This window comes from Triturus cristatus, chromosome 7 (assembly GCF_964204655.1).
Source record: "Triturus cristatus chromosome 7, aTriCri1.1, whole genome shotgun sequence".
NCBI lineage: Eukaryota > Metazoa > Chordata > Amphibia > Caudata > Salamandridae > Triturus > Triturus cristatus.
In genome coordinates, this window is record NC_140590.1 from 953,930,179 (window position 1) to 953,951,115 (window position 20,937).

General features: G+C 45.1%; 2 protein-coding genes across 8 annotated transcripts in view; one reads left to right on the top strand and one right to left on the bottom strand.

The window, feature by feature from the left end:
- Positions 1-20,937, bottom strand: part of SAR1B (secretion associated Ras related GTPase 1B) — a 368,801-nt gene that overhangs the window by 258,378 nt on the left and 89,486 nt on the right. The gene's annotated exons all lie outside the window — the stretch shown is intronic.
- On the top strand, positions 12,003-13,058 carry POGK (pogo transposable element derived with KRAB domain). The gene has a single exon (XM_085615014.1). The coding sequence runs from the start codon at positions 12,003-12,005 to the stop codon at positions 13,056-13,058; it is 1,056 nt and encodes a 351-aa protein (XP_085471140.1).

Genomic DNA, 20,937 nt, shown 5'->3' on the forward strand with positions numbered 1-20,937 from the left:
CTTTTTATGAAATATAATTATATTTGTCTCCTTCCAGGAATCCGGAATAACGCCTGAGCACAAAATGCCATTAAAAAGATCTAACAAAATAGGAAGTAACTCATTTTCCAGACTTTTATACACCTCCAAAGGAATTCCATCGGGACCCACAGCTTTCCCAACAGCAAGTTCTCGCAGGGCATCTTTAATCTCAGTTATCGTTACATCCCTTTCCAACTCCTCTCTTAAGGCTGCATCAAGTGAGGGGCCTATATTATCATTCTCTAAACTGTACAACTCTTGCTGTTGAGATTGGTGACTCTCATCATCATACAATTTTTGATAAAATGTTTTAAAGACTTTTAATATACCCTTAGTCTCCGAATATGTCTTCCCCTCATCCTGTATGCTCGTGATAACATTCTTTGTTCTATCCTGTCTAATGCGTAATGCCAAAATCCTGCCCGCCTGTTCCCCAGTCTCATACCGCTTCGCCCTTGAAGCCTGATACTCCCCCACCGCCTTCTGTGTGACCAATTTTTGCAAATCAGCTTTAATAATCGCCATGTTTCTAAAACTCTCTAGCCCACCCAAACCCCTCCCTATTTCCTTACTATGCAGCTTCTCCGCTTTTGCTAAATCATCCATAAGCTTATCAACCCTTGCCATATCCTCTTTCCTTAACCTAGCCGAACAGCTAATAGTTTCCCCCCTAAAAGCCGCCTTAAAGGCTTCCCAAACCCCGTTCCTAGAGGCACTATATCTATTTGCATCAAATAACTCCCCAGACCAGTTTTTAATGTGTTCAAGAAACCTCCGATCTGATAATAATTTTCTTTCAAAAGTCCAATTAGTGTGCTTTTTCTCTGAACAATCTATCCTATAGGATAAAACAAGAGGATTATGGTCAGAAATTACTCTGGGGAGTTTCTTAATAGTAACTTTATTAAGTTCGGATTGTGAGATAAAAAAGTAACCTAGTTTGGAGAATTTTTGATACGGATTCGAGAAATATGTGAACCCTGGGTCCTGTGGTTCCTTTTCGCCCCAGACATCTTTAAGCCCATGAGAGCTTATAAGGGAGGACAATGCGCGATACACCCTAGGTTTCCTTCCTAGATATTTAGATGTATTATGCCAAACTGCGGATATATTTAAGTCCCCACAGACTATCAAAGGGGTTGGCCAACCTGCCAGTTCTTCTTCCAGATAGTCAAAAATATCTGAATCATCGCAATTTGACCCATAAATAGAGCAGATTGTAAATCCTAAACTTAATTCTGCAATGACCCAGCGACCTAGCCTGTCACTTTTAACCCTCTTCACTCCCCCTAAAGATGTTCTGCCCAACAATGCTACTCCCCTAATCATAGACGACTGTGAAGTACAAACTATCAGATCAAAGCCTCTTATATTGAGCAGATTACGTTTGGCCCAGGGAAGATGGGTCTCTTGTAGACAAATTAGATCTAGCCTATTATGTCTAACTAAATACTCCAACCTTTGGCGCTTCTTCCAGTCATTCAATCCACTAACATTGACAGTGCATATTTTAATATTCATACTGATATAGTTTTTCTATACAGCCCTGCCATACCAAAACCCTGCAGAAAGCAAAATTGCCAAAACAGGCAGCTAGCGTGTCAACAATAGAACAATATTCAAAACTGTAAATCCTTCTACAACACCTGATCAACTCATTTTTGTTTTTTCACCCCTTTTCCTGTGCCAACCCCCCTGAACCTCCCCCCCACCCCAGTCCTCCAAACCGCCCATCACCCACCCTTTCCCCCTTAAATGAGGCGCTCAGACCTAGTCTGTGCATATGATGTGAGCAGTGGTCGCAAGTGAGGAATAAAGAAATAAGATAACACCTAGAGATCATGAAGATCCTAGAAAACCTAGAAGCCTTGAGACGTGGAGAATAGAGAAACACATCCAACACTATAACCATATAAATTCGACCTGAGAGAAAGAAAGCCAAAATCCATGCCATCAGATAATAACACGAGAATGCCTAATTTTCCAAAGAGTTAAAAAACTCCTTCGCCTTTATCTCAGAGGTGAAGTAAAAGGATTTCCCTTCCTTAATAACTTTTAATTGAGCAGGGTTTATCAAGTACACTTGTAGTTTCTTCTCCTGGAAAGGTTTAATAAGCTGACGTAGTCTCCATCTCCTTTCTACCGTGGCGTGGCAAAAGTCCGGGCGAACAAAGAAAGACATTCCTTCAACAGTCCTCTTTGCATCAGGTCTCGCTTTCTCCGCAATTAGCTGTCTTAATGTGAAATTGCCAAAGAAAATCAAAATTGCCCTTGGCTTGTCCCCTTCTCTCATATTTGTGCGAACTCTAAAGGGGGTACGATGGACCCTCTGAATCTCGGAATGCCAATTCCAGGTGGCAAGCTCCGGAAAAGCTTGATCGAACAGTTTAAGGATAAAGGCTTTGATATCCGACCCTTCAACCCCTTCCGGGACCCCCAGGACCCTAAGATTATTCCGTCTTTGCCTGTTTTCCAAGTCCTCCAATTTCCATTGGATATCAGACATCTGCGAGCACTGAGCATCTACTTTATTCGCTGCATCAGCAGCCTGAGACTCCGTCGACACAATCCTCTCCTCCAAATTTGATACTCTGTCACCCAATGAGGCACTAGCCTTTGACAGCCTCCTCACAGCCCCCTGCATTTTCCTCATTGCAGCTTGTGTCTTCTTGCTGTCTTGGCGTGTCTCCTCTCGATGAAAGATAATTTCCTGGTGTATAGATTCCAGTAGAGCCACCTGAGCGGTCACCCCAGAAGGGCTCCCTTGCGATGACATGGCCAATGGGTAAACCCTACTACTTTCATGATTAGGTTACCATTGGCCTTACCGCTGTGATAGGTGGCTCCTGCTCTATATCGCTATCCGTGCCATGAGTGCTGCCATCCGAAGAAAAGCGATGTTCATCGTCATCTGACCACTCAGAGACCGAGAAAAAACATTCACTCGGGACTTTTTCCACCCCACTCGGCATTGAAACCCCTGAGGCAGTTCCAACAATTCCAACAGTGACTAAAGGGGAGATGCCAGTCTCTCGAGAGACATCATTCCCAAGCTGTATCCCCCCCTTGCCTCCTCTACTAAGCCGTTGGCCCGTCTTAGGACTGACTGCCGTCTTGGTGGTCTCTGCTTCGTCTTCAGATAGCCTCCCTGTCGGGGTAACAATAGTCGCTGTTGAGATAGCAGCCACCACATCCCCTCCGTCAGGAAGAGAGGTGACTAAAGCCTGCCCCCCAAAACATCGATGCATTCGCTACAGTCTTCAGTAGAAACATGTTCCTGTTCCTGTGCTCCCTCACACGACTCCAAAGGGAGATTTTGTTTTGCTCCTTTCTCCTTGCCACAGTTCAAAAACATATTTACTATCGAGGGAGTTGTGGTAGGGGCAGGGGGAGTGGCATTCTGGCGAGTCTTACCGGCTAACTGATGTTTCCTGGCGGTGAGAGGTCGAGACTCAGCCGGTGTGTTTGCCGGTATGTTTGCCTGCTCCTGCAGCGCTATTCCACCTTCCACTCCTCCCTTCTTTTTGAACACGGCCGCTTTAGAGCTACTTGCTTTTGGGGGCATGACTGCTGTATTCGACACTCGGGCTCTTCGTCTCGTCATAGAGTGGGTCAAACTGCCAGATCTTTTTTCCCGGTCGCGGTCCTTTACACCGAAATCCCTCGTCACCTCAAGACGGCAGCCTGCTCCGCTCCGCTGCCTCCGCAGCCCGCTCTGCCTCCGCCCACAGCCTGCCGATACTCTCCACCAGTGAAAGGAGCAAACAGCTGAAGCATCCAATGCACGGAATATACAGCCGCTTGAGCCGCAAGAGTGAAGCAAGAGGATCATCACGAAGTTCAATTCCTCTTCAGCCCGCAGATATAGACATCCAGTTTTCTCCACGTTAATCTCACATTTCGACCTTCATCCTCCTCACGGCCTGCTGCTATCGACCGCGTCTACGCGGCCGCCATCTTGCCTCCTGTATATTGCAGTATCTCTATGCAAATTCAACAGGAGGGTATTTTTCCTGCTCTGTGGAAAAGTGCTGTTGTGAATCCTCTTCTTAAGAAGCCCTCTTTAGATCCGGGAATTCTCAAGAATTTTCGCCCTATCTCCTTGCTTCCCGCTCCAGCGAAGATACTTGAAACGCATCTTAATGAACATCTTACGGCTTTCTTAGACAGCTCGGGCTGTCTTGATCAGTCCCAACATGGCTTCCGGAGACATCATAGCACGGAATCAGCCCTTACTGTAGTGCTCAATAACATCCGCACGGTGGTTGATTCTGGCCATACCACTCTTCTGGTCCTGTTAGATTTGACAGCTGCCTTCGACACCCTATCTCCCTCGGTTTTGATAACTCGCCTTAGGGAGATTGGGGTGGAAGGACTGGCCTTGAACCTCTTGGCCTCCTTTTTAAATCAGAGGGTACAGAGGGTCGAATTGGGGGAATTTCTATCTACACCCCTACCTGTGCAATGTGGGGTCCCGCAGGGGTCGGCTTTAAGCCCTACCCTTTTCAACATCTATGTGACCCCACTTGCCAGGTTAATAAGATCTTTTGGGCTGGAAGTGGTGTCATATGCATATGATACCCAGATCATGGTGTCCTTTTCCCACTCGGTCAGCTCCCCTGTTCTTAGGTTTAGGAACTGCATGGAGGCAGTTTCTCAGTGGATGATACATAATTCACTAAAACTTAACATGGAAAAAACCGAGGTCCTCATCTTCGGCAGGAATAGGGACATCTGGTCCTCGGAGTGGTGGCCCCCCTCCTTGGGAGTCTGTCCCACACCCACTCTCCTGGCCCGTAATCTAGGAGTGTTGATTGATCCTGTGCTATCCATGTCTCAACAGGTTAACAGGACGGTTTCCACCTGTTGGGGCATTCTCAGAACTCTTAAGAAGATTAGACACTATTTGGCGCCGCAGGCCCGCAAGCAGATCGTGGTTGCACTGGTCGCCTCACGGCTGGACTACTGCAACGCACTTTACTCTGGCATCAATAAGAGCCTTGTGCGGCGCTTACAAATAGCCCAAAATGCGGCAGCAAAATTTGTGTTGGACGCCCCCAGGACTGCGTCAGCCACAGCTGCTAGAAAGAGCCTTCATTGGCTACCTATCCAAGATAGGGTTGTTTTTAAGATCCTTTGCATGACCTTTGTGGCCCTGACTGGCAGCGGGGCAGAAGGAGTGAAGGATTTGTTAGCGCCCTATGTCCCTAGCAGGAACTTGCGTTCCCAGGGAAGGAATCTACACTCAGTTCCCCGCTTTCAAAAAGATAAATGGGTAGGGAGAGCCTTTTCGTCACTAGCTCCTAAACTATGGAACTCCTGCCCTATTGAAATCAAATCCCAGCAGAATCTCCCTATGTTCCGAAAGGCATTAAAGACGTGGCTCTTTGCCAAGGCCTATCCGCAGGAGTAGCTCTGGTCTGTTTGATCCTTTTGTTAGGCGCCTTGATGCCTTCGGGCTTAGTTGCGCGATATAAATTCTTATTCATTCATTCATTCATTCATTCATGTTTTAACCAGGCTTTTTGGAAGCCTCCGATCCACATCAAGTTATATCACTCACAAGGCTGGGGAAAAGGGGGGGCGCTAGAGAGCCTGATGCAAGGTGGCCACACATTAGTGCTGCTCTGCTGGTCGGGGTCATAATCCGACAATTATCCTACAATATCGCCGCCATCCAGCGGGAACACGACTAAATATACGTTCCTCTACATAAAAGGAATGTGCTGCTGAGCAAAGCGCTGCCGTCTGTGCGCTCTAGGGTCTGTTTTTTTCGATAGGAGCGTGGCAGGCACAACATGGCAGCTCCTGCGAGCCATTACCACAGTGAAACTGCTGCGGAACTGAAGGTGCTGACAAACGCCTGCAAAAATGAAGGAAAGGTGTTCTGAGCACGACGGATAACGGCTGAGACAAGTGCTGCCCGTAGAACTAGCTGCAGTAAGTCGGAGCAGCCTGGGTCACTGCACGCCCCACTGCGGGAGAGCAAGCGGCTGAAACGGGAGCTGATGAGAGATCTCCAGCCAGCCGCGAGATCGTAATAAGCTAGACGCGGTGAGGCAAAGTTGACAAGGGCTGTGCTTCCCCTCCGTAAATTTAGGGGATGATATAGTGCTCACTGCGATAGCTGAGATGGCGGATTGCTGCATCGGGCGCTGGAGAGACGCGCTTACAGCCAGGTGCGATCAAAAAAGCGTGAAAGTGGCCTGGGTGAGACTGCCTGTCTGCACTCATTATACTGGACTGAGTTGGACACCAAACAGAACACTGAACGATTTCGCTATCGTGCTGTGGAGGCCGGAGCACTGCCCTCGGACACAGCCTAGAAAACCATCTGCGGCCGGAGTTACTGACTCTGATGGGTGTTACTGCAGCAGAAAGGTGAGCACTGTGCCCTATGGAATAAATACGGGGTAAATTGTATAACATGGTGCTGCAGTGGAAGCTCCGACATTGGAAGAAATACCTGGTGACACTCTGACAATTACACAGGGCACACAAGCCTGGAGCTGCATGCTGCAGGAAAAAGTGTATTTTAGTTGAGGCGCTCTCGAACTGAATAAAGCGCTCAACGGGAACTCGCATTGAAAACTGTTGACGATTGAGCTGCAGAGTGGTGTGCCTCACATTAGTGTAGAACTACTACAGCGAGGTGTGGTGTTGGATCAAAGGGCACGGCCTTAACAGGGCGACTTATGACATCAATGGCGTGAAAGTACAGAACTGCTGGTTTTGGAGTGCAAGAGGCGCTGCCTGTCAACATAAAAGACTGTGAGGTGTGATAAGGCTATGTTAAGGGCACTGTAGACTACTTGAACAGTGTAGATAAGAAGTACTCTGGTAGTAAGGCATATAGCAAAGCCCAGGAAGTGAAGATATGCAGTTGACTATTTTGTGAACGAACACGGCAGGACTGCCGAACAGAACACAAAAACCACTGGCACTATATTAACGCTGGCCAGCGGTATACAAAATATAGAGCTATCCTCAATCGTCATGCACTAAGGGATGACGACACGTGTTGCTGCATCAGAGTGTATATTCTATACAATTATAAAAGCTGTGGTGTGTGCTAAAGAGGGTGCTGTACACAACCGAACACACAATCCTGGTGATCATACCTGTAGGCCTGTCAGCGTACCGATCAAGGAAATATGGGCAAAACGTATAAGCAGCAATATAAGCTCATATTCGGATCCAGACGAATTACTAAATCCCAAACGCAAGTTGCATCGGATACCGAATCAGAACTGGAGGCAGGAACCAGTAGCAAATTAGAACGTATGATGCTTGCCATGCAGCACAGTTTACAATCGATTGACAGTAAAATTGACACCCTCAATCTTCAAATGGATAATATGGCAACGAAGCTCAACAAACATGGCTCGCGAATCACTGAAGCAAATCAACGTATCGCTACTACGGAAGACCAGGTGGAGGTTGTTAGTGCATCCTGCACACAAATGGAGAAACTCCTGGCAGTGATACAGGCAAACAATGAGGACCTAGAAGCCAGGTCACAGCGTAACAATTTGCACATCACAGGAGTGCCTGAATCACCCAACACAGGCAAAATGGAGCTATATGTCGAGGCCATGCGAAAAGAAATGTTGGGTGCGGACAATTTTTCATCCATATTAATTGTGGAACGGGCGCACAGATCCCTGGAGCCCAAGCCGATGCCTGGTGCTCTGCCACACTCCATAATCGCCAGACTACTAAATTATCGGGATCGCGGCACTGCGCTCCGAGTGGCCAGGGAAAAAGGCACTACAACATATCAGGGCGTAGAGGTTGCGCTGTTCCCTGATTTTACCACAGCTGTGCAGCAAGCAAGGCGTGAATTTCATCCAGTGAAGAAAAAGATGCAAACATTGAAAATTCAGTATGCAATGCTATACCCGGCACGTCTCACGATAGAGCATAAGGGCAGAACCAAGATTTTTACCTCACCGAAAGAAGCCATGCAGTTTGTGCACCAGGTATAACGGCAGGAGACGTCCAGAGCAGCAGGCGATGATGCAGACAATGAGGACTAAGCATATATACTGCACAGGGCAGTGGAACTGGTAAAATAGAAAATATGATCACTGTTGCACATATGGGAATCGCTGGAGCACACTGCTGTTTGTAAGATATACTAATGGAGATATGATGCCTAGGCTATGTTAATGTATACTGTTTTGTGACATTGCTACAGGTATGCCAGTGCCGCATTTGGGTTTTTACATGTGCGGGGACTCCAGAATTACATGCACTTGGACGCATTATAGAACAGCTGAGAGGGGGGGCTCATATAATTAGCCCGACCCCTCCCTTTTTGTAACAACAGGGGGGGTACGGAGGCTACTGGTGACCCCTCTAGAGGGTAAACCCCACATTGACTTAAGGTTATATTCGGACACCGGATAAGGTGTTACCATTTGATAAGAAACATGCGGTTGCATGGTTATGTTCTTTTGTTTAAAGCGGGGATCCTTAGCATAATTGGGATGCTGAGGTGGGTGGGCGGGACGGTTGGGGAACTATATAGCAGTAAAAGCATGATGTGCATGGTACAGTTGTGGATAACAGTGCATATAAACTCTGATGGCGCAGATACACATAGTGGCGCAGAAGGTAATGGAAACAATGGAAAATACCACTGGTAATATAATATCCTGGGTGACATGGAATGTCAGAGGCCTCAATAATCCTAAGAAAACAAGGCAGGTTTTGGCTTATTTGGACCGGAATAATGTTGAGATAGCTCTGTTACAAGAAACTCACCTCACTAAGCGCACAGCGAAGGAAGTGGCGACTAGGTGGGCAGGAGTGCGATTGGCATCATCCTACTTCTCTTATGCACGGGGTGTAATGATATTAATTTTTTTAAATGTGCCTTTTGAAGTTATGCATGTAGAAGAAGATGAACAAGGGCGATACATCTTAGCACAGGGTAAGTTAAGTGGTACACTGGTGACTATTGTAAACGTCTATAGGCCTAATACAGACGACCCTATTTTTTACGAGACACTGTGGGTTAAGATACACAAGCTGCCTCCGTCAGCATTATTTGTGGGGGTGACTTCAATATTGTGTTGGTACCCGAAGAGGATCGTATGACTTCTACAGAAGTCTCATCCAAAAGGGTAGCGCTCTCTGTTCAGGCTGGTATGAGGGATCTGGGTCTGCTGGATGCCTGGACGCTGAGGCACCCTGGAGTAAAAGAGGGTACTTTCCACTCTTATGTCATCATTCGTGGTCGCGCCTCAACTTCTGGCTAGCCACAAGTGATGTGAATACATGGACAGTTAAGGTCCAACATTTACCAAAAACACTGTCAGACCATCCCCCAGTTCTACTAACATGGTAATACCCACGCAGGCACCTTCGCAATTTCAGTGGCGATTACAATCATCATCGCTGCTAGATCAGGTCTTTCGAGAAGGGGTGAGAGACGCAATCACGGAGTACTTTATGCACAATATAGGTATAGTGCAGACTTTGGGTACGATATGGGAAGCATTTAAGGTGACAATACGTGGGGTCCATATAGGACTACAAGAAGGGGTTCTCAAGTCGCTGCGAGGTAGAATGAAGCAGCCTGAAATTGAATTGGGGCGCCTCGAAAGAGAGTATGAAATAACAACTGACAAGACCACACTTCCAGACATTAGAGCAAAGGTTACAGAATATAACGCGACAGCGGACCAAGAAGTGCGCCACATGTCAAGAAGGTGGCAAGCCAGGTACTATGGAGAAGGTTGTAGGCCTGGGAAAGCATTAGCCAATAGAACTTCAGAACCATGGGCAAAAACACACAAAGTGAAAGCGATCTCAGGAGATAACACTATGCATTACGACACGCCAGGGATACTCAGCACATTTGTATAGCATTACCAGACTATGTACGCAGGCAGGTAATCAGCCAATGAAGATGAAGTGACGCAATACCTAGAAGATATAGCGTTAGTATGGCTTTCATGTGGGCAACAAGATTTTTTAATGCACCAAATAACGGTAGACGTAATTCGAGGGGCCATCACTGCGTTGCCTAATAGGAAGGCTACAGGTACCGATGGCTTACCAGCAGAGTTTTATAAAGAATACATTGATTTGCTGGCCCCCTATCTCTATGAGATTTACATGGAGGCATAGGAAGAACAGCGTCTTCCAGCCACTCTTTGGGAGGCATTGATCATGGCATTATTGAAACCTGGTAAGACGCCTGACAACTGCGATTCATACAGTCTTCTATCACTAATTAACACAGACGTGAAAATCCCGGCAAAGGTGTTGGCCACTAGATTACGTTTACTGTTGCCAGTAATGGTGCTTCCTGACCAATCGGGGTTTGCACCAACTCGATCCACAGCGCATAACCTGCGTACGATATTTGCAGTGCTGCATATATTAAAGCCAACGTTACCAGCGGTGGCTGTCCTACTAGATGCCGCTAAGGTGTTTGACTCTATCTCATGGAAATATATGTTTGCAGTGCTGCATCATATGGGGGTGCCCTTTGTTTACACGAATTGGATCAGACTGCTATACACTGACCCTGTTGCACGAGTGCGTATAAATGGGCAGGCATCTGACGCATTTGAGATACAACGTGGTACGCGCAAGGGTGTCCGCTGTCGCCATTATTATTCGCAGTAGTACTGGAGCCCTTAGCATGCATCTTGAGACAGAGATATGCAAAAGCAGCATTGCGTTTTTATCTGCGGCCGCTTGCATTCTCCATTTACACTGATGATATGGTACTATACGTTTGTGAACCTGAGGCACATTTAGGGGAGAGGAGTTGGCCTAACGGCTAGGGCGGTCGACCTCGAATCAGGGGAACTGGGTTCGAGTCTCGGCAATGACGCTGAACATCCTGTGATTCTGGGCAAATCTTAATCTTCCCGTGCCTAAAAAAAAACAAAAAACAAATGTGTCCTCATGTAATGCAACTGGTGCTATGTAAAGCGCCCTGATACCTGATTCGGGTCAAGTTCGCACTATATAAAACTCTGTAAAATAAAAAAAAATTAAAAAAAATCGGAAAAACTCATCCGGGAGTATGTGCATTTGAGTGGTATTAAGGACTAGGTATTAACTGGTCTAAATTGATCGTTCTTCCATTTACTATGTGCACACCGCAGGTGGAACTTGGGTATCCACTGGAATGGAGCACAGACCCAGCAAAATACCTAGGACTATGGATTCACAAAGACCCGCAGGTGGTTATACAAACCAATTACGGGAGGGCAATAACACTACTTGAAGAGCAAGTGGCTAGATGGATAACACTGCCGTTATCATTGGCAGATACAATAGCGTTAATACTGATGATTGTGCTCCCAAAGTTTTGATATTTATTCATGAATATTCACATCCGCCTAATGCAGCATTTCTTCACTACACTTTGTGCGCTACTAATCACATTGACCTGGGGAGGTAAAAAGCCAAGTGTGAAATGGAAACTTTTAACTCTTCCATATGATCTGCTTGGGTTCACGGCCCCAGACTTACAGCTACCGTATGTTCTGGCGTAAAAGACGACTTTTTAACCCATGAAATTCTTCTTAAGAGTCGGGGGTCATCTTATACGCCGGGGGTCGTCTTATAAGCTGGTATACGGCGTGCTGAAACTTCAGGGACAGACGCCTTCTAGCTGAGCCACTGTGCGCTGCCTCCCGGCCAGCCGCCCCCTCTTCCTGCTCTCATGCGCATTCACATTGCGTACTACCACTCGAATCGTCTTGGAGACAGGGAGGGCTGGGCAGGCAGGGAGAGAGAGCTGACCCACCCAATCCAAGCAGACTTTGTATGCAGTGTGCACAGGAAATACCGTACATCGCTTGCCGTGATTGGCTGGTTGGTGTATACTGGGATTGGCGATTCTGAGGGAAGGCAGTCTATCTGATGAGCAGATACATGTGGTGATGAATACAGTACAACACCAGTACATACAGTACAGTATACAAATGGTTAACAGTCAAAACCCCATCATGGCTCCACCAGCAAGAAGAAAGAAATATGAAGCCAGTTTCAAACTTAAAGTTGTAAACTTTGCCATGGAACACAATAACTGTGCTGCTGCAAGACAATATGGAGTGACAGAAAAGATGGTTCGGGACTGGAAAGCAAATGAAAAAGCATTAAAGAGTATGCCAAGGGGTAAGTGTGCATTAAGAAGAGGCACCCCACATTGGCCAGAACTCGAAAAACATGTAGCAGACATGGTGAATGAGCATCGCCAAAGCGGCTATGTAGTAACACAAAATAAAATACGTTTGTTTGCACTTCGGTGGGTCAAATCTAACCCAGATCACAGCAACAGATTTAAGGCCACTATATCCTGGTGTACTAGATTCTTGGAAAGGCATAATCTGGTACTGAGGCAAAAGACGAAAATTGCACAAAAATTACCTGCAGATCTTGATGGCAAAGTAAATAGTTTCCATCGATACATAATACAACAGCGCAATAAACATGGCTATGCTTTAAGTAGCATCGGAAATATGGATGAAACTCCAAAGAATTTTAATATGGTTGGAAATAAAACTGTCCATCCAAAAGGTGAAAAAACAATTTTAATTAAAACAACAGGACATGAGAAGTCCAGTTTTACAGTGGTACTAGCATGCACAGCTGATGGCGCCAAACTGAGACCAATGATTATTTTTAAAAGAAAACCAATGCCGAAACTCAAGTTTCCTGTTGGTTGTTTTGTACATGTGAATGAAAAAGGCTGGATGGATGAAGAAGGGGTAAAGCTATGGCTTGATAATGTACGGAGCAGGCGACCAGGTGGACTTATTCAAAAACGTAGTCTACTGGTGTGGGATATGTTCAGGGCTCATTTAACTCCCAGCACCAAGCAAAGGCTGGCAAGAATAAACACAGATGCGGCAGTTATTCTTGCAGGATGGACATCGTTGGTACAGCCACTGGATGTATGCCTAAACAAGCCATTTAAAGATCGCATTCGAGAACAGTGGAATGAGTGGATGGTTAGCGGCGAAAAGTTATTCACAAAAGGAGGAAACATGCGTGCTCCATAGTTGGATGTTTTGTGTAAGTTTGTCATAAAAGCCTGGAATGATATTGATGCAGAAACAGTAATCAAGTCTTTCAAGAAGTGTGGCATATCAAATTCATTAGATGGTATGGAGGACGACTACTTGTCGCAAGATGAAGAGGAAGCCGAAGCTGAGACCACACCATCTGATACGGAATTAGATCCATACGATGACTGCCTTACAAATGTACCACAAGATGTCATTGATGTACTTATGATATCAGATGACGAACAGGAGGATTTTGAAGGCTTTTAAAGGGAAACTGTCACGCTAGCAAATCCTGTAAAAATAGCTTGGAGTTATGATGGGCATTACTGACTCGCCAGGGACTTGCCGGGCACTTGCCCAGCACTTGCCCGGCACTTGCTCTTTCTCTATTGTTTGTTATCTTCCTCCTATCATCATCAGTTCCAGTTTGGTTGACAGCTTAGAAAACAAACAGCATGGCAGCTCCCATGGGTTTATTGTCTTATCCTTCCTTTCAGCTTTAGAGTGAATTAGGAAACGTTTAATCCACTTGCACTGTTTTATGTTTACATGTTTGATGACAAACAGCCTTATGTTTATAAGTGCCAGTTTTCCTACTAAGTACCTGCATGTCATAAGCATTTGAATTAAAATTACCATATTAAAATCAAATCTGATGTTTTTTCATTTTTATTTGGTGTGCGTTGGAAGAGGGGTAGTCTTATACGGCGAGTATAGCCCAAACCCTATATTTTAACAGGAAAAGTAGGGGGTCGTCTTATACGCCCAGTCGTCTTATTCGCCGGAAAATACGGTATATTATTTACGTGCCCAGGCGCATTATGCCTACTACTGGCAGCAGGCTCCTGCTTTCACCCAGCATGTTGTAGTGGAGGCTGGTGCAGTGCATCCAATACCACTCAAGGCTATGATTGTGAATAACCGTACTATATTTGATAAGGAGAAATAGATACAGTGCAGTATATGGTCCACGCGTGGAAGGAGCTTGGTAAACGAGCACAGAAAGCCCCACTATACGCTCCAGCTATGCCCCTCTTGCATCATGTCGAAATCTCAGTGACGAGGGAAGGTAGCACACTCAAAGTTTTGAATGAGGCAGGGATACACACGATGGGAGATGTGTACAAAGAGGGGAAATTCACAGACGTCTCAACTCTCGTGGCGGAAGGGAAAGGAACTACAATGACAATGTTCATATATAGTAGATTGCGCGCAGCTCTGCGTGCATTGTACCCACACTTTCATGAGGATTCGCAGACCTTGGGGGCATTACAGTTACTGTACACGACACAAACCAGATCAAAACTTGTCACACGTTTATACCACATTTCACAAACAGATATGATGGTCACAGGGGAGGGACCGCTAGATAAATGGAATGATATTCTCTCTGACCCACTGGCTGTAGATGATTGGAAGGCGTGCTGCAGGTTGACAGGGCAATAGACAGCAAATGGGAATCTTAGAATAATCCATTTTAAATATTTACATCAAATATATTATACGCTTGCACAACTACATAAGTTTGGCTTGAGGGAATTCGCATGCTGTGTGAGATGTAGAGCGGCAAATGCGGATTTCAAATATTTAGCACGGGACTGTCCCAAAGTCCATGAATTCTGGATGCAAATCACGCACACTCAGACAAAAATGATGGATGAACCAATACAGTGTATGTACTCCACAAATGTGTTTATTGGGGAATGATACAAGTATACAAAGTGTTAGTCGGAAATTGGTAGCTATTACATTGCTATTAGTGAAACGAAGAGTTTCCATTCATTGGGGTGGAAGTTCCTCACTAACACATAAAAGTTGGATACAGGATATGGTGTACTGCCAGGAACAACTTACCTGTTATGCTGAAGAATTACTGAGTGCGTCTAGACCAGTGAAACATGGGGCCCATTAACTGCTTATTTACCAAATATGCATGATGACTAATGCCTTTCCATGAAATGTAAGAGATGTATCATTGCTGCTGAATCACTAACTGTACTCGGATAATTGCCAATAGATGACTGTTGTGATGTGCTGATCCGTGCAATTGTGCTTTGTAATTATGCCCTAATGCAAATGAACTCATTGGTTATTTATGTTGTGAAAACTCAATAAGCAAACAAAAAAAAGAGTTATATCACTCACAATGAAATGGGCCTAGAATTTAGAGAAGATATGGTGGGCTTGGCACCCATCTTGCTGTGGGTTAAAATGTGTTCCCCTCTCCCAGAGCTAAGTTTCACTCGGGAAAATAGTGGAGGATTGCCTGAAACATACTAACAGGCTAGCTATCCCATGGATTAAGTACATAAATAGTGTCTTTGAGAATACTAGTGAGATTAGCTCATGGTCAAAGGCCTTGGTAAAGGGCTCATATCATGCCCATAGAGACAAGATGATACTTGAGAAAGTTCTAGACATGGTAACTGTCAATTCATATATCCCGTTGTCAACCTGCGAAGGTGTGGAGCCGTACCTATTATGGATAAAGGCACCAGAACACAGATTTTATTTAACTTGCCTTCGAGTAAACATGATTCGTTTCTTGGTGGCTTTCCCCTTAGTGGGACTATGCAACAGAGTGCCCATACAGACCACTGAGCACTTTGTTATTTTCCACTTTACATTCTGCTTTTAGAACCTGTTTTTTATGTCCAGTTTTAACTGGGAAACGTTTTAAAACACATCAAGAAGGTTTATTGGCTCTACAATGCCGCGAGTCCCAAACAATCTGCTATGCTTTGTTGAATTTTATTATTCAGGCAAGGAGATTAAGAAAAAATATGCCTCATGATCTAGCTATGATGATATGGAAGTGCAATAATGACGTACATCTTAGTAATAGATTTTTTTGTGATACCAATTTGTGTGATCTGTTTGTACTTGTTTTAAACATGTGCTATTATGGTTTTGTTGTTGACCAAATAAAGATTACGTTGAACCTCTGAACAAGGTTTTAGATCCCTGAAAATCTTGTTATGACCTGGAGTAATGCTAAAAATATGTTCATGTGATTTGAAACTATACATCAAAGCTAATAAATAGCTTAGTCTAACGTGTATAATTAAACTTGAGAGCTACTATACAATTTAATGGATGAAAGTCACTAAAAATTACATGTAAATATAAAATCACACATCTTGTGTCGCACTACAGTGATTCGCACTACAGTGATAAGCACTATGTTTGTGTCTTGCTGCAGAAAATGTCAATGTTTCTTGGGGCCAGACATATGATTTCCCATCCAAAACCAGGGATGTGCATTTTGCGCACTGAAACGGTTTGCAAATGGGAATGCAATTTAAGATGCAACATATGTACATATATGTCACATGAATATTGAGAATAATTAGTAAGGTCGCAGCTTGTGACCTCCTGTGATTGGCTGCAAATGCATGGTTGCGGGCTTGCAAGGCACAGAAAAAGTCCATCCCTTCATCTGCTTTCCCTAATGGGAAATATCTTTTAGGTCGAGCCTAGGCAGCATGCATGCGCGATCTCTCAACATGCTGTAATCAGTGTATGGACTTCTAGCCCACCTACTGGCTTTTTATTGGTAACTTGCATTGTCATTTAGAAAGGCTTGCTTTCTAGTGGGTAATCTTTCTTATTTGTCCCTCCTCTTAGTTGGTTGTTAACTCACAGGGAGCAGCCCTGTGCTACTTCTAATAGGTTTACTCTGGCATGTCTGAGGGGGGAGCGAGATGCTTCATCTCGGCACCGCACCGCTCTTCCAAAGTGAGCCTCAGTGTACCACAAAACCACTGTATTATAAACACGCCCAGTATTCTCCTAGGCAAGCACAAAGAAAACTATAAGTCAGCGGCATAACACAACACAGCCACGTTGTATTGCCTTATACTTGCTGAATTTCGTAATGCTATTCCATAAGATGACAACTTCCTGTGCCAACTAGTTACACAGTTCATCCGTGATTTTAGCCAAATGGCCATTTTCCATGCAGTGATCTTTTAAAGGATGTCATTAGTCCGTAATGTCAGTACTTCCAGGTCACATAAAAACAGTGGATAGTCCGATCACCAAATAAGAGGCTGTGTCCTTTTTGGAGTCCTCATTTTGTAGGCTGCCCCTGTTTTTATTCTTTTCTTTGGATAGATGGGCATCTTTTCTTATTGGACCTTATGCTAGCTCCACCTTGGAAGTGAGTGTAGTGTTGCTGCTAGGATTTGGACGTCAATTGGGGGCTGGTCAGCACTTTGTCAATGTGATACCTTTCTGTGACTCTGCGACCAAAAGGAAACCCAAGATAGGAAGGGAGTCAGCAGGTTTGGGTGGATCTCTCATGCGAACACTAGGAGATCCTCAAGCATGCAATATCGTCGGTGCAGCTGTGGAGCAAGTGCATAATCGAAGCTGCAGACTTTGGAACCGGGTTTGAGTCTCCGCGTTGGATCAACATCCTATGATTCTGGGCAAATCACTTAATCTCCCCATGCCTAAAACATCATTCTGACCTTGTGTAATATAACTAGTGCTCGGGTAAACGGCTCCAATACCTTTGGGTCAAGCTTGCTGTGTATAAAATTGAAAAAAGGGGGAGAGGTCCACTGTGAGCAAACTTCCTGTACCTTTGCAAGTACACATAATAAATGGCCTGTGCCACTTGTTGAACTCATCCTTGCTAACTAGACATCCAGGGCAGACAGCTCAAATGCAGCCATTTATCTCCATCTTATAAATATATGGCCTAAGCATAACATTTACTTATGCTAAGTGAATGTAATCTCAATTGTTAATCTCTGCTTTGAGATTAGGATGCCATATTGTGACATTTAACAAGTGGTCCTGTTTTTCACAGATGGGCAGACAAAACACGCATCAAAATTAGCTCCACACATCTGAAGCTTTGCCATTCGGTAAACAATACGTGCGCTGTTCCCCTGTGAGTCCTCGAGACGCCTATATTGGAATGCATACAGTTATTCGCAAGCACATTCCTTGTATGCCTGTTTCACGTTATCTTGCGTAAAGCAGAAAATAGGAAATAATCTGAAGATGCTGCCAGTTAGTTACTTGCTGCGCAGCCATGTGTGCTCATTAGCTTCAGTTAAAGAAAATACAAACACACAACCAGAAACAAGATAGTAAAGTTTTAACAAAACCAAGTGGTCAGATCTTTGGAAAAGATACAAGCAGTAGCTGACCCCTCTCCCCTGAACTGATTCCAGCTCTTTCCTGAGCCAGGCAAAAATTCAGAAATAATGGGGTCCTCCTCAAGATACGGTCACTGGTTTCGTCTGATCTCAACAGCTCTGTCAGGAGCCCCGAAGCACGCTTCACTAGCCTAGAACAATCAATGATGACCTGACACTGGTGTTTAATGTAAAACAAAAAAAAGTAAGTACCAGGGCCTAAGGTATGCTTAGGATGCAACTGCAGCCTGCACCACCCACTGCCCCTTCCAATACTGCAAAATGTCAGCAGTACCAATGGCCTGGATGCGCTGCTATTATAATTTTTTACCTCATATTAATTTGTTAAACAAATGTGACCAATGTGCTGAAAATAGGCAGACAAGGCCACCATTACTATCAAGTAACACACTACATACATTCAATCCACACCACAGAATTGCATATCATGACACAAAATTCAACAGTACATCACGTTATTAAACTACACTGCATACCACCAACAACACAAAATACCATTCCACATATTTACACTCCATGACACACAATCCCACTCTACGTAATTCTAGTACACTCAATACCACATAATTACTATCCACATAATTCCACTGCACACCATGTCACACAATTTCCACACATATACACTAGACACCACACATTTCCACAACTAACAATTCAAATTGAACCCACATAATTCCACCACAAACCACATATGTCCACTCCACTCCAAACCAAACCACATAGATAAAAGACATTGTCATTTACAATGCCAATAGCGCAAACTCTTGCAAATATGAGACTTATTGCATTGCAAATGATTGTTTAATGAAGCCATATCAATTAAAAGCACAGGTGCTGCTTTTAAAGAAGATGCTTACTCTTTGGAATGACATCAGGTGACTAGGCCGTTCTGTTGATACTGCAACCCAATTAACAATAAGGAGGGGAAATTCGCAGGAAAGGGAGAATCCTCAAACTCAATTTCCTCAGCCAAGACCATTAAAGAAAAACTTATATGAGTGGTCTTTTGAAATTCTGTATTTCATAGCTTTGTTCAAGTTTCAAAGTTATCATTACAGAAAGCAAATGTTAATTATAATCAGGGAATTAGCATTAGTAAAATCACAATATTAAATACTAAATACAAAACAACCACTAGCCCTGTCTACATAAAATAAACAGGCGTTCTCTCTGTTTTTTTTTTTGCAAAAACATTTTTTATTGCATTACTCAAACACAATTGACATCCACAATGTTCATCTGGCCAGTGGCCGCCATCCGCTTATAAAATCACATCCAAATACAATCTAGGCCACTTCCACCTACCAATGCGCCGTCCCCAAACCCTCCCCTGAAATAATACAGCCCCCCCCCCACCCACATGTCAGTGTGCCGGGACGACTACTACCAGGATAACCTCTCTCAGAAGGAGCCGTATTAAGAGCCATGAGCCACCACAGACAGGCCCCAGGCAAAGAGGAAAAGGAGAGCCCCCGGCCCCCATGAGCCAATCAGCTAGCCTCCCCCACCCCTAAGTACCTGCCTGTTGCTCCAGTGCCGCAGGGCCTCCCTCCCCCGCTGTTCCCCATCCCTGGAGATCAACCATTAGTGCTTCCCACGCCCGAGCCATGTCCAGAGCCTTGTCATCGTTTCGCCTAAGTGCAAGCTGCAGCCTGAACGTGCCCTCGCTACCCGCCCACTTGGTAAATGTCGCTCTCCACCTCGCGACGCTGGGACCCGTCCTCGACTTCCAGTGGAGCGTAATTTCTCGCTTGGCCACCACCAGCCCCAGGTCGCAAAACTTGCTAGTGATTTTCGTGCGCGGCGTGTGTGGAAACCAAAGCAGCAAACAGACTCCCATCTCCACTCGCAACTCCCGCCCTGTCACTTGGGCCAGGCATCTGACGACCTCCTCCCAGTAGCCACTTAAAACATCGCAGGACCAAAACATGTGTTTAAAGTCAGCCCCCTCCTCTCCACAACGAGGGCACTGCGGCATGGGGCCCCCAAAATACTGAAACAATTTAGCCGGCGTCAGGTATGCCCTATGCAGGGTGAAATACTGCACCAGCTGAAACCGGGCGTTACGCGTGCTCTTCCAGGCCCGTCTCTGAAGGGCAGGCCATGTCAGTTCCGGGATAGGTTTTCCGATATCGGCTTCCCACTTATCCTTCAGCGCAGTCAGGCGTTCTCTCTGTTATGAACAGAACTAGCATAATAGAATAATAATGTGAGCAATGCCACTCTAAAATTAAAAAGCAGCACTTCTAAAATTTGCAATGCTGCAACGCAAAATGTAAATATACCTAAAGTCTAAAATGTCTGGATATCTAAGGACAAATGTCTAATGACATAATGAGTGTACCATGCGCAGGCGGTCCATTGGGCTGAGGAGCCACGCCCCCCCCCACACTTCTGGCCCCTCATGAACAGTGTCTGTCAGGTTGAACAAAGGTCAGCGTGACAGACAGTGTTCATTTTCAGGTCAGGCAGCCAGGCGCCAGACATGCGCTAAATGTGCAGGCTCCTGGCTGCCTGAGCTGAAATTTGCTGGGCTGACGAAGTCACAGATTCTGTGGGTGTGACCTCCTCAGCTCAGCAAAGGTCCCTGAGGCCCTACGCTTAGTGACAAAGAGTAGCGTCACTGATTGCCTCGCACCTTGGCGCTTCAGTTTTAAGCCCTGAAAGCGAGTGTCCATCAGTGACACTTCATCACCGTT